General features: G+C 37.8%; 1 protein-coding gene across 7 annotated transcripts in view; it reads right to left on the bottom strand.

Annotated features, from left to right (window-relative positions):
• ATP11A (ATPase phospholipid transporting 11A) overlaps positions 1 to 21,072 on the bottom strand; it is a 214,053-nt gene that overhangs the window by 48,508 nt on the left and 144,473 nt on the right. For all 7 annotated transcript variants that reach the window (XM_037897098.2, XM_037897104.2, XM_037897078.2 and 4 more), the window contains exons 9-17: positions 19,660 to 19,724; positions 12,968 to 13,049; positions 11,458 to 11,608; positions 8,292 to 8,489; positions 6,836 to 7,009; positions 5,089 to 5,252; positions 4,696 to 4,767; positions 3,065 to 3,138; positions 2,667 to 2,770 (exon numbers count right to left, since the gene is read on the bottom strand). In XM_037897098.2, coding sequence (XP_037753026.1) covers positions 2,667 to 2,770; positions 3,065 to 3,138; positions 4,696 to 4,767; positions 5,089 to 5,252; positions 6,836 to 7,009; positions 8,292 to 8,489; positions 11,458 to 11,608; positions 12,968 to 13,049; positions 19,660 to 19,724 — 1,084 coding nt within the window. The remainder of the gene's footprint in view (positions 1 to 2,666; positions 2,771 to 3,064; positions 3,139 to 4,695; positions 4,768 to 5,088; positions 5,253 to 6,835; positions 7,010 to 8,291; positions 8,490 to 11,457; positions 11,609 to 12,967; positions 13,050 to 19,659; positions 19,725 to 21,072) is intronic.

The following is a 21,072-nucleotide window of genomic DNA, read 5'->3' as shown; positions in this document are numbered from 1 at the left end:
TTCCCTTTATACTGTTAATTAGTACCTTTAATGTAACCTGAAAAGTTAAAGGAATTTCCCAAGAATCTAACCGACAAATAAATACAAACAAGTCTCTTACACTTTGATGGGCACTACCGAACGATTCTCCTCTATAACATAACCTATCACTGTTACCATTCTGGCTTTATATATTTTGATCCATGAGTAGAATTTACTAAACAGAAGGTAGGTAACCCATGTACCCTTCTCCAAAGAAAAAAAGTCACGCTATCAAAAATATGATGGGAAAATGCACAAATCAGAAGTGCAAGATGCTCTTTTTGAATTATGTCCGTAAGGAGCCATGAGGAAAGAAACAGCTGAGGGCAACAAAGCCAAGAATGTTTATTAATAAAGTGATTAACTCATCTGAGCCAGTGCCCAGAACCCAGTTGCCAAAGATGACTGAATTCAATTTTTGAAGAGGAAACAACATTATTTCATTTTTGGAAGGGAACATATACATAAGAAGATGAAATTCATCCCTATGAAGATGATCAGCACAAGGCCAATGCATTAAATGCCACATAACCCATGTACAGATCTTGATGCTGGCTCTCTGCACAAAGGTGAATTTTACTTAAAAATGAACATAAAGCATAGACAGAAGAAAATGAATGTTATTTTTTTGGTTTGTTAGATCAACAGGACTGTCTTACTTGGACAGAAGAGCAAGTCAGTTAATTGAAAATGGAAGGACAGCAAGGTCTTGCCCTTGGTGTTACCGTACTTTGCTTTAGTAAATAAAATCCTAGCTCCTAATCTGAATGTTTTAGGCTAATCTTCCCCTGGTTAAAGCCTGGGCAGTTTGTGGCTTTGCCCATCACCTTAGATTATTAATTTGTATTGATTATAGAATCCTCTGTATTTTTTGTACTTTGGTATTTAGCAATTAACAACTACAACCACCTCTCAATTTAGTTTTCCACTTTGAGACAGAATGCATTAATAGCCACTTTTTGAAGAAGTTAGCTTGAGATGAGGCTCTAGTAATTTTACTCCTTCCAGTCACAACAATTTGGGCAACTTACTTCGTGATTTTATTGATAAATTGATGTTGCTTCTTGTAAAAAAGCAGTATATTGTCCTGGACACAGAATCTGAAGTGTTATTTTAACGTTAGTCAGTAAAGTCTACATGACAAAATGAATAATAAAGTCTTAGTAATCTTTCAAAAGAGAGGGAAAGGACCAGATCAATATTGAAAGCATGACTCAATCTAACTGTTCCAGTTTAGTTGACTGCTAAGACTAGATTCCAGCAACGACCTTTCAAGTTGGTTCAAACTTTTGAACTATGGACTATATTAGAATAAGGAAGTATTTTATTTCCCAGTTAAATGACGTAGTCAGAAGAAATATATTTTAAGTGGCATTTAATGTTAGTATGGAAGATTAATCAAGCAAAATAAAGATAGACCAGCTCTCTACAAAGTTACTTACATGCAATCCAAAAAGGACAATCATCAGGACATCTATGAGATACCTGTCATTTATCATAGCATGTGAGCCAATTTGCTGCCTGTATGCTCTTGAAGAAGCAGCTATATTTAAGAATTTGGCCTAAATGCAATTATCCAGGATGAAGAAATATTGAGGCTGAGGGTCTTGATTCACTCTCAGACTCTGCTAGAATTTGGATGGATATAGTAATATTAAATTGCTCTTTCAGTTTTATTAGCTTCTTCCACCTCTAAACAACCACTCTCTCAGGGGAGAAAGCTATTTTATATAGTAAAAGCTTAGTAATGTGCTCTGGGAAAGAGTTTTAAAGAGGAAATCCAGTTTTCCTCTAAAACAGCAGATAATATTGATGGACATTTCTTCACTTTCTGTAGTAATACCTGTTTTCAGTCTGAGTATTTGATGCCAGTCAATGCTATCTTATTTTAAAAGAGATGATAATATTTCATTGAAACGGCCTTTGTTGTTTTTTAATGGCATGTGAGACAAGTATTTATAACCCCTAATCCTATCTTTCAAGTAACCAAGTTAGATATTTTTTCCCAAAGGAATCGAGCAAGCTCATACTTCCTTTTTAGCGAGCAAAAATATACGTACAGGCATTATTGTTGTATTGCTTCTTCATAACAAGAACATTTACAGCAAAATTATGTTCTAATGGTTTCTCTCTCAGGAGATCTTGTGAAGTATTCTAAAGTCAATAAAAATATCAGGTGCCAAGCTGGAGACTGAAAGTGGGGGTGGGCTTTTCAATAGGAGTTTTACCACTGACGTCAATGGGGAAAAGTTAGGCCAAAGCTGAGCACTTTTTAAAAACCTCACCTTTGACTGCTAATTAACTAGTTCTGGGTAATAATAGATAACTACTAGTTAGATGATCCTAACCACAAAATTAACATGTAAATATCCTTCAAAATGTGAGTTCTTGGTGTTTATTAAGCATTGGGGCAAAAATCACACCTCAGAGGAAAGATCTCCAGGGGGCAGAGGAGAGAGGGGGCTCACTTTTGTCGGCAGCTACTACTACAGGGGCTATGATGAAGAGTAATCCTTGCACTCAGGAGGGCAGAAGGACTGTAGCTGTGTCCAGGTCTCGCACAATGGTGGAGGCTCCCTGAACCCTCCTCCCCATCTTGGTACACAATGCAGGGTCAGGAAATGCCATTTAATATTTAATCTTACCACTGCGTTGCGCTCAACTCTGGATCGTATTTGGTCTATTTTGCCTTCTGTAACTCTAGGAAATATAGATGAATCTGCTCCCTTACAAAACAGAAAAATGTCGCCTAAAAGAGACAAAATACGAAGTTTAAAATGGTTAAAATTTATTTTCCTCAAAAAAAAAAGTTTTTAAACAGGTTAAATATCTTTAAAGACAGTTTCTTCAGACATACATTGTTCTGAGAGAGCTAATTACCATCTTAAAATTCCGAAGTATCACTGGAAGAACAGAAAAGAGCAAAGCATGAAGAAACGAACACTCTGGTGAGACCCAGTTGAATTCAAAATCAAGACAAAGTTCACAAACCACTAACCCCCTCCCTCCAAAGCAAACCAAATCCAGGATATGACATCTCTACCTGCCACTGATCGGACAATCACACTCATTCGCCTCCTTACAGAATCAAAACTCAAAATCTCTAACAATTCAAACCTGAAAGAGAAAAAAAAAAATTTTTGAAATTAGCCTGTTTTTTCACACAGCTAAGCTTGTTACTTATCCTAGATAATAATTTATAAGTTCTGTCACGTGGAACAAAGTAAGATGCAGTCAGTTAAGGAAAAATGGGTGAGTCCCCTGGCAACTAGACCAGGAGTTTTGGCTGGGTAATGACTGCATGATGGAGTCCAGTATCCAGTCACTGACAGCAGCCAGTACTAGAAGAAGATGCAAGAAACCCTATAACACAGGGATATGGAACATATTACTCACAGGGAAAGTTTCCTTCTAGTCCCTAATAGCTAGAGGTTGTCCTATGCCTTGAAGTATGAGGGTTTCTATCCCTCAGATGTTTTAGGATTTTTAAGATTTATTATAACTCTGAATATTCTTGTTTTCCTCAAAGGGAAATGACACTCCTACCCCCAATAAATCTCCATCCAACACCAATATTCCCCTCGACCCAATGATTCCCCTCTACCTTCTCCATACTATTCATTTAATGTATTTTATCAGGTCTCTTACTAATTTTTTATAAAGTAAAGAGTCCCAATTTTTTTTTCAATATAAACATATCTTTAACCCAAGTTCTGACCTCTGAAAGGCCCTTCTCCGTAAATATTTTACTCATGAAAAATGCTATAATCATTAGACAGACCATATCATATTGTTTTCACTTGTTTAATCAGAGAATTTACTCAGTTCTATGTTTTTACAGTCTGGAATTAAAAAAAAAAAAAACCAAAAAACTACGTAAGGCCATAATACTACTTTTGTTGAAGTCAATGGTACAAATCTAGCAGGAAGCTGGATCAGGCTTATGATTGCAAAATGCAATGAAAATTGGAGTAAGTTCCAAGTATTTTTTAGTACTTCCATACTTCATACTTTGCCTGCCAAATTATTACTGTGCCTCCATTTGCTTATGAATTTAGCTATAAATATCAGAGTCCTATGTTACTTAACAGGAATGAAACCAATGGGGTTCTACAGAAATATAGATTAACATTTTCAAAAGCACATAAATCCTATTAACTTTCTGTGGGATTTAAGTGGTTTTGAAAATTTTACTCATAAAAATGTTCTACAGAAGTTACTCTATAGTCCCAGACTATTTAACAAAGTAGAGTACCTTTTCTGTAAATTACTTGAACTACCTAAACGATTTTCCAACAGGGATATAATTCTCCATTAAAACTAAATAGGATTGTTTAAAAAAAATATATGGAAACAGATGAAGCCATATTAATTTTATATACCAGAGAAACACCATTTTGCCTTGGACTACCTTGTTATACCTTTGCTGTTTTCCCATTTTTCCAACTACATAGTTTCTCAAACTGTCAGAGTAAGTGAAAACAGAAAATGAGAAGTCCTGCAAATCATAACTATCAGTAAAGCATTAGCCTTCTTCAAATAAGTGGTTTATTATTTCTCAAAATTTTTGGTTTACAAATGAATATACTTAGCGAAAGAAAAAATTGCTGTATACACCATTGATAAAATCCATTTCCTCAGTCCCAACCAGTTCACATTTCCACAACCACTCACCTCTCAATATCATTTTTTGGATTTAAAATTTCCATAAAGTTGTCCTTCAGCCTTAAATATGTGTAACCAAGCCTGCAAATTTAAATGCAAATTCAGACAAGAAGCGATTACAAGTAATACATTTATAATTACACAGCTTAACATATTGTAAGTACCTAAGAATCAACTTTATCTTCTGAAATAGAAATATTCTGTTTTGATTTCATTCATAGCTAAGAAAAAGAATCACTAAGGTATGCTAAGAAGATAGTAAACATCACATGTTGATATGATTCTGTTAAGTTGCCTATTAATAATATTTTGCTGCTGAAATATATTTTCAGCTTCAGTGAATTGAATATCCATATTCAAAATTATTTTGGAGACCTAAAAACGATCAAATTATACACGTACCTCTGTATTCCTTCAACTAAAGCAACTTCATCAGGTGATGATGATATATATACACAAGATCTTCCGGACACCTGGGCTTTCTTTAATCCATCTACACTGTCATCCTCTTTCACTTGAACAGTGTGACAAAGACAAAGAGCCCGAAAAAATAGCTCCTCTCTCTCCTAATAAATAAAAAGGAAAGTATTGTCATTATATAGTATTACCTTGAAAAGGGATACGAAAAATGAAAACAAATAAAACCCAATCTTCCTTCTAAATTATTCTGTTTTGTAGGAGATTGGAACCACTTATTTGATTTGGGCTTGTACCTACAACCAATTATGAATATTTTTGATACGTAATACAGTCTCACATGGTGGCTAATCCTTTACGAGGGAATTGGATGCTAGCCCTACCCATGACTAATCAAGCTTCCTCCTAGATGATGTCAAAGCCAGGATCAGGTGATGGCTTGAAGATTACCTGGTCCTCATAAAAGCCACCAAGCAGCTCAGGAGAGCAGCAGGAAGTAAGACGACTCCTGTAAGAATCCCTGGATCAAGGGAAATGGCCTATTTCATATGCAACTCTCTGAAAGAAGTATAATCTTAAAAGGAGCAGAATGGAGAGGTGCAGGTTGTAGGAAGGTTCCTGCGGGAGTCCCTGGGACAGGGGAAGGAACACAGATTACATATGATTCTGCAGGCAGCAGGCTAAAGGTAAGGGGAGTAGAGACAGGCTCGCCCTGACTCTCAGGCAGATGCCCTGTGGAATATAATCATGTAGGGAGTAGAAAGGCTCTTGCAGAAGGCTGTGGGTCACAGAGAAAGGACAAGAGTGATATGATAAATTTTCTCTCAGCACCCAGGTCTTACTGTGGGGTGAGTTTCTGATTGTTCTGTTGCAACTCTGACAAGTGTTTACTGCACAATAACAGAGCATGTTTTTAGGGGCCTTAAATCCAAGCTGAGAGCCAGAAAAGCATTGGGTCTGGACCTTTGATGTTGTCAGCTGAGTGTGTGGACTTCCTGTCTTGCATAGCTTGAAACAGCCCCTTTCTGGTTGCTCATATAAGGTATGCTTTGGTAGGCGATTTTGGGAGCTGGGGTGAAACCTTTACAGTCAGTTGCAGGGACTGACTAAGGACAGCCTCTCTTTATGTATCTCAGGCCTCTGAGTGCAGGCTGGGAACCATATCAAAGAGGTACTGCTAGTTCCTGGGCTGTTGTTTGGGGTTCTGTTTTATCCCAATGAAGGTTGCTTAGTTAAGCCAAAGAAGAATTGCAGCCCGTGCTCTAATCACACTTCGGTGTCTGTCTCTCTTTCCTGCACAGCAAAAACTGCAACTGTGTAGAGAATAGAGTCACCCAGAAGAAAACTTTTGCACTAGTTTAAATTTATGAAGACTATACAATATGCTTTTAGCACTCATTTTTACCCATTTTATCATAGTTTTTGTCTTATATTATCACTTTAATCAGTCAACTAACTATTATTATAGATGTTTAGCTATTAACTTGGTAAACTTTCATATTTTAGTTTTCAACTAACGATATTTTACAATTCTATTAAGTGGATTCTCTTGGACATTTCTTGTTAACCAAATAAATCCCTTAGACTAAACTACAAGAGGAAAATATTTATGCTGTGATACAATTCCACCAGAAACCCACTTAGTTTACTAAAATCTCTGGGACATTTATAATTTTCTTTTCCACATAAAGATCAGTCCATTTTCATATTTTTTTTTAAAGGGGCATCGTACTTTCCCGCTTCCTCCTGGAGAAGAGTCGATCATATCAATGCCTGTACAATCATGGAGGATTTGCCCATTACAGATGACATGAGGTATATAAACATGCCCTTCAATGCAGCATTCTATGAATTCCATATTGTTCTCAGTTAATGTTCCCGTTTTATCTGTGAAGACATACTCAACCTGCAAAGAAATACATTAATTAAAGAGAACTGGATTTATTATCAGACACTGAGAAAGTCTCTGTTCATAACTCAAGTTGTATAATTTTCAAGCCCTTAGCTACTGGTCCTCACTAAAGAAGAACACAGTAGCTTTCCTTTGGGGTGTCAACTTTTGTCAAAATACAGGCAGCACCTGAAAGGTTCTACAGTACACGGGATAGCTGCAGAACTATGTTTCACCTGACAAAGAAAGTATGTAAGACGGTAGTGAAGCACTTAATCCATTTTTCTCACTTCCATCCTCCTCCTTTCCCAGGTTAAATCCCTTATCTGCAAGAGCTATTTCTGGAAACACATTGCACATGGCTTACACTTGTCAATGACTTTTGATATCTGATGCATAAGCCCAGATTTCGATTATAGTTATACAATGTAAATCCCGAGTGTCTACAACGTCTACAACAATGTCAACAGAATTACTCAAGCATTACATACTAATGTGCATGTAAGTGAGATACTAGTGAGATCAGAATAGGACCACAGCAATTGTGGAAAAACAAACAAAATGTAGTTATAGAGTTACAGTGTAGGCCTAGCAACTGCACTCTTCACCTGAACATCAGTTTTTATTTCACCTTCCACAGCGCTTCATGGAATTCAAAACCCACAGCAGTAAAAAGAAAATGAAAAGTGACCGGTAGCAGGGACAACTGATACGTCAGACTACTATAACAACTCAAAGGTGGGGTGTGGTGTTTTGTTTTATTTTTTTTTGAGTAACTGACAGCAAGCAGTTCCAAATACATCATTTAAGCTAATGGTGCTTATAATGGGTTAAGCAATACTTCTCTCAATTACTATTGATCATATTGTTTAAAAACCTTAGAAATTATCACACGTTAAAAGAAATAAGTTGGTCCAATAAAATGTATTACCTCACCCACCTTGTCTCTCTAATACCCTGGGACCAACATGGCTACAACAACACTGCATCAACAATGAATGTGTCCACTAAGTTTGGTTGCACAACTTGACAAACCTCAGGCCTGTTCTTCAGAGGCTCTGAGCACCTACAATTCTCACCAACTTCCCACTGACGTGGGTGGTCAATATCTCTGAAAATTGAGCCTCATGGGTATCAAGTTGGACATCTAAAACTGAAGAACACTTTTAAACTCCAGATTAAATCTTGAACAGCACATTTTGAAATGACAAAAATTAATTAAGCCAAAAATGACCACAATTGGGTTATTTTTCTTTCAGTGTTAGAAACGATTGATAAATTTTTATAATCAATTTACCTGTCCTAATTCCTCATTGAGGTCAGATGTATTCACCAGAGGTCCTTCACCTGTGTCCTCATCAAACATTTCTTCGTCCCAAGTGAGGAAATAAGAACCAAGAAACTTCTGCATTTCCACTGTGACATACATAGATACAGGAATAATGTAGTTGAAAAGAACCATGAATGCAAGGAAGTCTGTAAATGCTCGAAGTATCTGCCAAAGAAACAAAACCAAAACATTGATTTTTCATTAATCAGTGGAAATTAAAAGATTCAAATGGTTATTTATGAGTTTATCTTTCAAATGTCTTTCAAACATTAAGTGGAACCATTTAAAAGAAAAATCTTCTCAGTTACTCTCAACCCTAAGCTTGCATTTCTGCATTTCTCCATCACTGTCATTTTCTCTCCATGCTTCACGATACAGTGAAGTCAGAATCTGGCACATTTTTATACATCTGTTATGATTCCAACTTCACTACTAATCAAGCATGAGGAAGAAAGAGCTTTGAAGGAGAAACCAACTTTGTAATTCTCGTGAGTCCAGGTTTAGAGTACCTATTTTCAGTTACATATTAATGTATTACAAAGTTCTAGAGTGTCGAATGAATGACTACCTATGAATGATGAAAAATTAATATTCACAGAATATCATAAAAGAGAAAAACCAAACAGCAAGAAAAGGAGGCAAGGTTTGCCGATTTGTACAGATTACAGGCACTTCCCATATTTCAAATAAAGGGCTTCCCGTCTCAATGAAATAGCAAGGTATTCATGTGTATATATTAATACTTTGATGTTTTCTCCATAGATAATAAATGACAGATTTTAAGCAATTTAGAAATAAAGGACTGAATTGTGCAACCTTTACTCCCATTCGTAAACCTAGCAATCACAGTCACTAAGATCACACAAGTAAGTATTACTTGTGGGAGTAAAGATTGCAAAATCCAATCTTATTTGTAAGAAAATTTATTTATGTGAAGAAAGGCTGCAAAGTGAGGCCCAAAGTTAAGAGCTCAGAGTTTAATACCGATTTCTCAGTAACTAATACCAGCAACAAGAAAACACACACTTTCAATTTAGGTGGATTTTTGATACTGTACAGACTGAACACTAAACACTATTACTATACAGTCTCTTTAAAATTACATTTGAACAAACGTCCAGCTTAAAGTGCAGAAAGCCAAAATACAAGCTTTTCCAAACTGCACTGCCAGTAGTCTCAGCAAGGACCAGGAGAAATAATTCATGACTGATAGTCACTCTTCACTAGGATCACTGGAAACACATGTGAATTTAGGGTATTCTGAAACTATTTTGGTATTTCAAGTGTTTTCTTCACAAGATAAATTTTCATTAAAAATATTCTGCGAATTATGGTTGCACAGATCTACTTCTGAAAGAACAATGACAGTTTTGTATTTATCGATCTATAGGAACAGACAAGACAGCCAGTATCCATTTATATAGGACATGGTGGAGCATGATGTAACAGTCCCACCAATAGTGCATTTTTGTAGCACGAGGGGCTAACAGGTGTATATTGCCTCATTCACCTTGGGGTCATTAGCTTTGTATATGACCACACCAATTTAAAATGTCAATACTGTTTACTATTTTACTGCTGTTCATTTTAGTATAAAAACCTAGCTAATGTGCTTTATGCAGTATAGTTGGATTAATTCAAAAGGACATGCTCCACGAATCAGGTTGCATTGGAATATGGTATCAAATATTTGAATTTTGTTTTGGTCCTTATAGGGGAATAGAAGGGAGAAGAGAGAGACAGGTGATGATATGGGAAGACGTCTGGGAAGAGATCGGGGTGGGAAGTCATAAAGAAAGGACTCCAGGTTAAGGGTGGGGGCAGAAGAGGGCAGAATACATTTTATTTTAAAATGATCCAGAAAAGATACAGATAACTTACTACAATCACTAGCATTCTCACTTTTATTTTGATTTGCTTTACAAAAATATCCAACAAGTTCACTCAATTTGTTTTAAATTCCATTGAATTTTATAAATTTTCCTGTAGATACCCAGTGGCTCTAGTAATCCCCTAACTGATTCTCAAAAGTCCTGAAATGGCTTCCCCTCAGACAGTCAAAATTACTTCTAATCAATAGGAGCTCATCCCCAACTTCAGAGATCTATTCATAAGCTACCGTATAAAAATATATCATATCCCACACGTTGCCATCTAATTTTTAATGTTTACTTTAGACAAACATCTACTATTTATTCAATATTTATTTTTTAAAGTAATTAGCTACTATGCCTAGGGGATTTGCTTCCCTTTAACTGATACAGAAATTTTAGCCTCTTTAAACTTTTCTGTTTTACTATTATCTATATACTATTTAACAATCACTACTTAAAAGGTATTCATCAAACAAGTGTTAACGAAACAGAAAATGTATAAAAACAAAGATTGCTGGGTACCTCCATCTGAACTTAGGATAGTAGGAAGTATGTTATCCAAAGACTTAGAATTAAAAAACAAACAGAACGAAAACAACAGATCAGCATAATATGGTCAAGTGTTGTATCTGCACTTAACGCTCAGCATTTTAAAAGTGACCTCCAAAACATTCAGAAATATATTTTATCTAGTGTGTGCTAAATGCACAAAGAACAAGAGGGCAAAGAGTCATTCAAAAAATAACAGATATGAAAAACTAGTTTTTCCAATCTTCTTAAAGTTATGCTAGCCAATTTGACTCCATTGTGATGTCACACATACCATGAAGCATCATTAACTAATAGAGCCAGTCAATATGGGTCTGGTAAGTGACACTTTTTTGGTAATATGGTGCTCTTTTGAAAAAATATTTCATATACTTTTTAAAAAAATAGCTTTTTAGATTTTCTATAGAATAGCTTTTTAAAAATATTTTAAAAATAAAACATGTCTCTAACTCTACATCAATCCATCATACACTTCAACAGCAGGGCTTCCTGTTATCAGTAACGTCATACAATCACGTACTCTGGGATTACGGTGAAATGGAACTGTAAATCTCAGAGAGACTAGAATAAAAATGGCAAGTTTACACTTTCCTAGTTGCTATATGATCCTCCATGCTCTTCTGTTTAGAACACTATAATTTTTATATGTGTCACTCGTGAACACCTTGAGAGAAAATTATGTTACACAAACACACAGTAATTTTCCGTACCAGGTTTCTTTTCCTTTCTGACTCTGTTTTCTGATTATACCATGGTTCATCACGCAATGGATCACTCTGCCAGACATACTTCAGGGTAGTATTTATTAGTGCTTTACTGATTAGAATACAGAGGTATACAATAAGGAATACATTCATTGATCTAAAACAAACAAAAGAAAACAACTCTTCCATTAGTATATAAAAATGTACAGAGTTTATGAAAACTTTATACTGAAGCTCCTTAAGTCTAATTAATATTCATTAACAAATCTAATAATGTTATGATGTTAAATAAGTTCTGTACAGTATTTCTCCAGTGGAGAATAATATTACTAAGACCTGGTCTAAACTTAAAAGTTTACCAACATAACTTGATCACAAATTTTATACACGTTTTACCATCACCACTATGCTGGTAAACCCACTATGTAGATGCAATTACATTGGCATAACTATCCTTATACCAGGACAGCTTAAGCCAGTTCCCTGCACCAGCACAAACTATACTGGTATAAACACTTTTATACAGATATAATTGCATCCACACTCAAGATTTTGCTGGTATAACTATACCAATATAATGGCAAAAACGTCCTAGTGCAGATAAGGCCTAACTTTCTTCTCAAAGCATAAGAAAACAAAAATGTTGTTATTAACATCAGTGATGGGCATGAACTGAACGTTCTGACCTGTACACCTTTAACAACAAGAAGAGCTCCTTCACCACTTCCCAGCAGTTGTGAAAGGAAAAAGGAGGTACACAGGCTGATTACCGTAGCTTGCCTTAAGCAATGGCATCCTATCTGCCACTCAGACACCAGGGTAAGCTATGAGACTATATAAGAATCCCTGATATCTGTGGTAACAGACAACCAATATCAGCCCAAGTAGCTGCTACTCCCCTTACAAATGACAGTGTGTTCAGAAAACAACAGGCTTCCTTTTCAATAGCATTCATTTTGCTTGTGTAGACCACCATTCATTTTAGTTAAAACACAGAAACCCTGCCAGAAACAGCCTGGTAGTACACAGTGTTTCTGCAGTTTGGTTCCATTTTATTGTATTTTAGTATGCTGTTCCAGACTGATGTGCCTCAAAGGAGTTTTGTCTATTGAACTCAACATGTAATTGCTAAAAATTGGGAATTGTAAGGGTACTGGAACATGGCACAATCTGCTGATTCTGTCAGTGGATCTACTCTAAGCAGGAAGAGTTACTATACTCTGGAATGGTAAAGAACAGCTGATTTTGAAAAGGTAACTAGAATTAATAAGTGTTTGTTGTTGTTTTTAAAATATAGTCATCTGTTCAATAAGAGGAACAAAAATCTAAAGGGCACCCACGGTGACACACAGAAAGATGCAATTTTTACTAAGTCTCTTTCTTCCACTTATATTCTAGTCAATGTAACGTACAGTTTTAGCGTAAACAAAAATGTGTCTGAATATTATTTTTTTAAATCCAAACATACTCTTTTCACCCCAAAATAAGCACTTAAAAAGGATAATAAAAGCTTTACTTTTCAACAGCAGATCGTTTCTGTGATTTTGACTGGTAATTTAATGCCATCTTCGTTTCCATGCCAGTGTATATAGCAACACCTGAAACAAGAAAAACTATTTTAGTAAAGATTGCGTAAAGATTTAGTAAAGATTTTAATAAAGATTATTATAGTAAAGATTGAAGATTGTGAATGCAAGTGTTAATGAACAGCACAAGATCAAGGAGGATATATGATCCTGACAGCAACAAAAACAAATAAATAAAAATCTCTGATTGCCCTGGTATTTACATACCCTACCATTACATCCTGCCTTGGCCATATGAAGAAAAAAAATACTGGTTCAGATGATATTCAGAAATTAAAAACAATTGTAACATCATGGTTAGTCCAGGCAAATTTTAAGAAACAGAGGTTGTTTACTTTGTATAGTAACTGGAGCATCTTTGAGATGTGTGGCCCTATCTGTATGCCACTGTGGGGACGCATGCACTTCACGCCCCTGAGACAGAATTTCATTTTTTTGCCAGTAGTCTCCATTGGTCCCCACCTGTGGTCCAGATCAAGAGCATAAGGGGCAGTTCAGACTGACTACCTCTCCTGTTCCTTCTCTACCATGAATCATGTGAGAATCCAAGTAGAGGGCAAGATGAACAGATAGGGGAATACAGCTAGAGACCACACATCTCAAAGAACTCCAGTTACTATACAAGATAAGCAGCCCCTCTTTCTTCAAGTAATGGTCCTTATGTGTATTCCACTGCACACTGCTGAGGAAGGAGGCGGATGTGAGGACCTACGCAGTATAAATAACTGAAGGATTGCAGATCCAAATGAAACATTGGCTGCAGAGGCTTGGATTAAAGCATAATGTCCTGTGAAGGTATGTATAGAACTCCATCTTGTGCTTTGTAGATGTCAGTCAGTGGCAGATGAAGCGATGCTTGATGGGACCTCACATTTTGCAGGGGAGGGTAACAACTAATTGATAACAGAGCAGGATACAGCCTGAAATCCACTCGGAAAGCCTCCAAGAAGATATCAGTTGTCCCTTCATCCATTCTCCCAGTGAAACAAACAAACAACGTAGGTGATTGCCTAAAAGACTGTTCTTTGTTGGTGGAGTGCCAGTGCCTGGCATATATCCAGAGAATAAAGTCTTCTCTCCTCATTAGCAGCATGTAGCTTCAGAAAAAACAAACAAAGAGGTAGATGTATAGTCTGTTTTAGGCAAAAGCCCAAGAGGACTTTGGGGGTGAATTTTGGGTGTAGCCTCAGTGTAACTATTGCTATGGAAAATTGCATAAGGTGGATAAGCCATAATGTCACCTAGTTCACCAACCCTTCTTGCTGATGGGATAGCCACTAACATGGTGACCTTCACAAAGAGATGGGAGAAGCATGTCATGAAAACAATCATCAAAACGCTCATCAAAACGGTGACTCAGTTAATGCTAAGAGGACCAAATTAAGGTCCTATGCTGGAGTGGGTTTAGTTACTGGAGGAAAGGCTTTAACTAGACCAGAGGTCAGCAACCTTTGGCACACGGCCCATCAGGCTAATCTGATGTTGGGCTGCGAGACATTTTGTTTACGTTGACCATCCACAAGCAAGGCCCCCCGCAGCTCTCAGTGGCTGCAGTTCACTGTTCCTGGCCAACGGGAGCTGCAAGAAGCGGTGGCCAGCACGTCCCTGCCACCCGCGCCACTTCCCGCAACTCCCACTGGCCGGGAATGGCAAACCACGGCCACTCGGAGCTGCGGGGAGCCGTGCCTGCAGACTATCAATGGAAACAAAATGTCTCGCAGTCCACCAGCGGATTACACGATGGGCTGTGTGCCGAAGGTTGCCGACCCCTGAACTAGACCTTTTAGAAAACGTAATTATTGGATGAGTGAAAATAGAGTGGTCGTTGTCTGGAGGGTGACAGGGACTAATTGCCACCACGTGCACTCATAGGGAGCTGAGGTCTTCAGGGTGAGCAGATAATATAAAATAGTGGGAATGTCCAGTCATTTGTGGCGATATGACAATGTCAGGCCCAAACAGAAAATCTCTTCCACTTAGCCACTTTCTGATGGATTCCTTCCTGCTATTGTTAAGGATGGCTTGAACTGCTAACAAACATGTCTGTTCTAGATTTGATGCCCATCCAAATACCAGGCTGTGAGGTGGAGTCACTCTGGATTGAGATGTCTGATTTTGCCATTGTCCTATGTCAGAAGGTCCAGAAAGATCAGAGGCTGATGGGGTTGAGCTGACAGCTGGAGAAGGTTGGGTATCCAAAACTGTCTGGACCATCTGGAAGCAATGAGGATGATCACCACTCCATCTTGCTGGATCTTCCTGAGGACTCGAGGTAAGAGAGTAATGAGGAGAAAGGGGTACACAAGGGATTAGGATGGTATCCCCTTTGGAGTCCTGACCTTTAACTCCTCTGGAGCAGTAGGTCTTGCATTTACTGTTTTCCTGTCCTACTAAAAGAGCCCAAGAAGGGAATCCCAATTGCTTGAATATGCTCTGCACCACAGGCTCATGTAGCTCTCATTTGTGGTTGATCGTGACATGTATGCTGAGCCACTACTGTTCCGTGTATCCTGGGAGATGTACTGATGACAGAGTGATTTTATGACTAATACACCAATTCCATGGGTTGACCATGTCTACGCACAGGTATTTGCACCTTGCTCCCCCTTCCCTGTTGATGTAGCGCACTTTTGTGATATTGTTTGATATCACCTGAATACATTGGGATTGTACAAGCAGTAAGAATTGCTTGCAGGCCTCTCAGACAGCTCTCTGTGCCAGCACATTTGTGTGTATCCTGGACTCTCGGGGAGTCCACATCCCTTGTGCTGTGTGTTTGTCCAGATGGGAGCCCCATCCTAGGAGGAAGGTGTCTAATAATCATCTTCTGGGGGTGGAACAAAGGAAACTCCTGTGCACATCTACTTGTTGCACTGCCATCGCCTGCTTGGCACAGATACCATCTGAAGCCAAGCTTATGGGCAGTGAAGCTGAAGTCTTGCAAATGGTGTCAAGTAGGTAGGATGCCATGTGACACAGGAAAATAAAACATGTACAAATCAATGACTGAGGGCTCTGGATTGACTGATTAAATTATTCAGTGACTGAAATCTGTCCAGAGGTGAACCGATAAATTCTGTGGTCTGCAATGGAACTAAAATGGACTCTTCTGTGTTCACAGAGATTTCCTGTGACACTAGAAAACTGAGGAGAGATGAGTTTGATGTCAGTGTCTCCTACTGATGAGATCTCCCTGTCAATAGCTAATTGTCCAGGTAAGGAAAGACTATTGAGCTGTGGTGTCAGACATGCTGCCACGACAGAAAGCAGCTTTGTAGATACTCTGGACACTGTTGCTAGTCCAAAAGGGAGCACCCTGCACCGATAATGATTAGGACCTATAGTGAATCTCAGCAATCTTCAGTTAGAGGGATGGATGTTGATATGAAAATAGATATCTTTCATGCCAAGACCTGTGATCAAATAATCTCTGTTTAGGGACATAATTATTGATGCCAGGATGACCATCCACAATTAGGGTTGCCAACCCTCCAGGATTGGCCTGGAGTCTCCCAGAATCAGCATTGATCTCACAGTGATTATTGAAAGCAATCCAGGAGATTTTAATAGGCTATTTTAAGAAAATGACATTACGTCATGCTGGGGAAAAAAAAATCTCCCAGAACAGCTTCAGTCAGACTTGGCAACCATATCCACAATCTCAATCTACAGATAGTTGCTGAAGGTCTAAAATGGATCTCCACCCTCCTTTTCTTGGATATGAGGAAATATTTGGATAAAATCCTCCCCCCCCTGCTCCCCAATATTGAGGTGGTACCAGCTCTACAGTTCCCTGCTGAAGTTGGAAGTCTACCTCCTGAATGAGTATCTTCTTATAAAAGTGGCCCCTAAAAAGGAATAGGGAAGAGGGTTTTCAAGGGGGAGGGTAGAGGAACTCTTTGTGCATCTGAACTTGACAATGTTAAGAACCCATTTGTCTGTTATCTACTAGGCATGGAAAAATTTCGCTATTCAGCCACCAAAACGGATTTCTGGGTCAGAAGGAAATGGCATCTCGGTTGGTTAGCAGCTCTTGAAGGTCTCATCAAAGTACCTCTTGACATGAAGTTGTCGCTGAAAGGAGGAGGAAGGAGCATGAGTGTTGTGTTTACTTTTCTGGATCCTCTATTCCTTATGTGGTGGTTTGTATCCCCTTTGGTGGTAGAAGGATTGTGATACTGGACTTGGTTCATAAGGCTGTCTATGACACTTCCTCTTCAGTGCTAGCGTATATAAAGTCAGGGAGCATACTGTTGCCCTGGAGTGCTCCAGTGAGTGTAAAACTCATCTGTCTTTTCACAAAATAAATTATTCCCATTGAATGGCAAATCCTCTACAGCTGATTGAACCTCCCTGAGAAATCTCAAGAAGTGCTGTAAGGATTTCCAACACAACAGCAGGTGCTATTAACCTTGAGGCCATGTCAGCTGTATCAACTGCAGCCTGTAGAGATGTTCTAGCCACCAATCTACCCTCCTCAATAAGGACCTCAAATTATGCCCTATTTTCTGGAAGGAACTCATCTCTGAATTCAGAAATTTTTGAATAGTTGACAAATTGTATTTCGATAGCAAGGTCTGGTAGTTGGCTATTCGGAATCACGTGCTGGTGGACGTAAATATTTCTTCCAAAGAGGTCTAAACTTTTGGTTTCTTTACCTTGGAGGGGGGGACAGACCTTGGGTGCTGTTACCGACTTGTTCAGTGGCTGCCTGAACCACCAAAGGATTCCGGGCAGGATGAATAAATAAAAACGCTGTTACCCTGTCTGGGACAAAGTATCTCTTTTCTCCCCTCTGAGGAGTAAGGTGCACTTGTTGCTGGAGCATGCCACACAAGCTTGTCAAGCTTAGGGATGGCACTGTTAATGGCGAATGCCATTCTGCTAGGTCCTGCAGTCTGTAAACTATCCAGGAGTCTGTAAGGTATCCCATGAATTTGCTCCATAAGAATCTGGAGCTCATCCACAACTCCAACAGATCTTGAAACCGTTTTTGGTCATCTGGTGCAGACCAATGGACACTACTAGCAAAAATCTTCCAGACTCAGGCACATTGAGCGTATATGTATCGACAGCGAAACGCACACAGGGACCAGCACTAGAAACAGCAACATTCACATTCCATTTCTAATTCACATTTTTTCATCTTGAATCTACACAATGTTCCTCACAATTCTTGCACTGGAGTGCTTTTTGACATGTTACCCAATGCAACTGTACAAAGTATTTTTGAATAGTCCATATTGTAATTCTAGATTTGTCCAGCTTCAATTTTAGAAACTAAATGATAGGTTATAAGAAGTAATCAAAACAAGCCTAAACTACATGATGTATCCAAGAATAAAAGAAATCCACATATTTTGCTCTCTTCAGCAGAACCTACTCATTCATTTAAAAAATATTATAGTTTTGCACAGCCCCATTAATAACAGCTTCAGAGACTAAAAAAAAAAGATTAAATACAGCAATTATAATCAGCTATAAACAAAAAATATATTCAAGGTACACATTAAATCAGATCTAATGTATCCTGGGTCATAACTCACTACTAAAAATAAGACACTCTGGCATGCGTACTGTTCTGGGATAATTCCATATGTTGGGTGTGTTATTAACAAGGTCAACAGCAACTGCTCAAGGAGTGGCAATATCTCAGCTTGATACACATCTTCACTGAGTTTATAAAATAGCCCTATGAAATTGAAAATAATAATAAAAAGACATTAATTATACCTATTACATTGTTCTTTATTCCAAGTAAATAAGGGAAATTTGACAACATCTCTCCTCTAATCATTTCCTGCTGGTTTTTTCTGGAGAGAGAAAGTTGCAAAATTTGAATTTTCTAGATTCCTTGCCATTCACAGTCTTCCCTCTTGGAAAGGTGGTGCATCATGGGAGATGTGGTCTGGCCAAGACGCCCAACCCATAGAGGAGAATGGGGACATGAAGCAACTGAACTACAACTTCCATGATTCATCGAGGCATTTCCAAATAAAAATATTTCAGTTTTTCGGTGATTGGTTTGTAAACATAAAACTGAAATTTTCTGCAGAAAGCAGACACTTTATGGAGGGGAAAAAAAGTTGAGATGAAAATCCAACTCTGTTGAAGAACACTTTTAAGAGAACATGTTGGACAGCCCTTCGTATATTAGGTTGGGGTAACAATTCATCTGCCCTAATGATTCAGCAACAGAGACTCAACGTTTTCCAGTGGCTCATTAACTTCTAACACAATTGGGCTTTTGAGCACACACTGCTAGCCTATCACATCCACATCGCATCAACAATTTTGTGGATTAAAGCCACATATTTACGTGCAGAATTTAGGAAACATTTCCTTCCAAGGTCTCTTGCCGATAGCTAGTATTAGAGATTACTACATACTAAATCAATTGCTATTTCAAGAAAAAAAGGGTGTCATTGCTATTGTATGTCAGTTGTGATTATCTCAGTTCTCTTAATAATGACAAAAGTGCACTCCGTGGTGCAGATGTAGTTCAGGCAATGCAAGGGACGATTTATGCTCGGGTGATTGCAATTATGGATTTTTAACTTGATTTAAAGTTTACATTTTAATTGAGAATGCATTTTCATCATTTGTTAATTCAAATATTTACCAAAGATTCTCTCTGTGTTCTTTAAAGTAGCTCCTCTAAGAAGCAGATTTTCAGATCCTAATGGCCTACAAAAGATAAAGGATTATCAAAAATATACTAAGTGTTCAGAAATAGAAAACAGATTGTTATGAAAGCCACATGAAACATAACAGACAGTATTAGCTACAGAAAATAAAATATTGATCATTTTGTTTAGTGAAAGTCCACAATTAACAAGCAACCAACATTTGCAGTTTGCATTTGGGATTTTTTATTAAAGTATTATGGTCAAGATTTTTAGATATATGAATACCTAAAGTTAAGCTCTTAAATTCATACTTAGACACCTGTAACCTGATTTACAGAAGCATTGAGAATCCGGCAGCTACCACTGACTTCAGATTGAATTTGGACCATAAACCTCAATATACAAAGATAACTGAAAAATGCAGTATGGAGTTTGTTCCAACAGCACTGTTCAAGATATACATGGCATATCGTAACCAACTTATCTTGCTTTACTTCTCACCCCTGAAAATTGTACAGTCTATTTTTGTTTACTGATTAGGATGGGAAACTCATTAGAATGGGAAAGACTGCTGCTTTCAAGCTCTCTTTCTCCCTCCCATTTCAAATTAGCTGCAAAGAAATTTGATGGAGCAAAAGTTTTAGACTCAGATTGCTATAAACTAATGTTTAAGTCATCCAAACGTTTGAGAATTTATACAGTACTTCAAATATATCTTGTGAAAAGCAAGTTATTGTATATGGCATGCTGGAAATGTGTGTGCTAAATATAAGCAAGGAATTGAAAACTATATTGTAATCTTGTTGAATTTAAAGATTTATTTTGCTTGGTCCTTCACGGAAAGGAAGTTTGGATATCCAAAAAGTGGTGTTTTTAATTTGAGTCAGCACTGAACTAGAAGAGTGCTCTAGCACTGTGCTAAAAGGTGCTGGGTTTTAGAAAAGATGTAAAGCCTGGACCTGACCACTTGTAGACATTTCATGACATTGTTTGTAAGGTATCGGCTGTTAATGCTGGTGTCTGGACCAAATGCCAATTTGTATAAGGGAAGGTTATTCCCAGTAATCTTGTTTATCATCTCTTTCTTTTCTCCTATCCTTCCTAGCAAAAAGTCTTATGGACAGCATTCAGACTCTACCAAATCAGGAAGCAGGAGGAAAATATCTGTCAATCATAGTCAGTACATAAGGCCAAATCCATCCCTAAATAGCTGAGGGGAGGTGGGAGGAATGTAGAATGGGAGAAGACTATAACAAATAGGATTACTAATGTCATATGTCCCTCTTCTCCCATTCCAATAGGCAAGTGCCCTTAGAGATAGTGGATATAGTTTATGGTGTCATCCCAAAGGAGGGTTTACATGTAGTGAAGCTTGGAAAACCAACTAGCCAAACTAAGTGTCCGTG

This window comes from Chelonia mydas, chromosome 1 (genome assembly GCF_015237465.2).
Source record: "Chelonia mydas isolate rCheMyd1 chromosome 1, rCheMyd1.pri.v2, whole genome shotgun sequence".
NCBI lineage: Eukaryota > Metazoa > Chordata > Testudines > Cheloniidae > Chelonia > Chelonia mydas.
The sequence above is the reverse complement of the archived record's forward strand: the minus strand, read 5'-3'. Positions and strand labels throughout refer to the sequence as shown.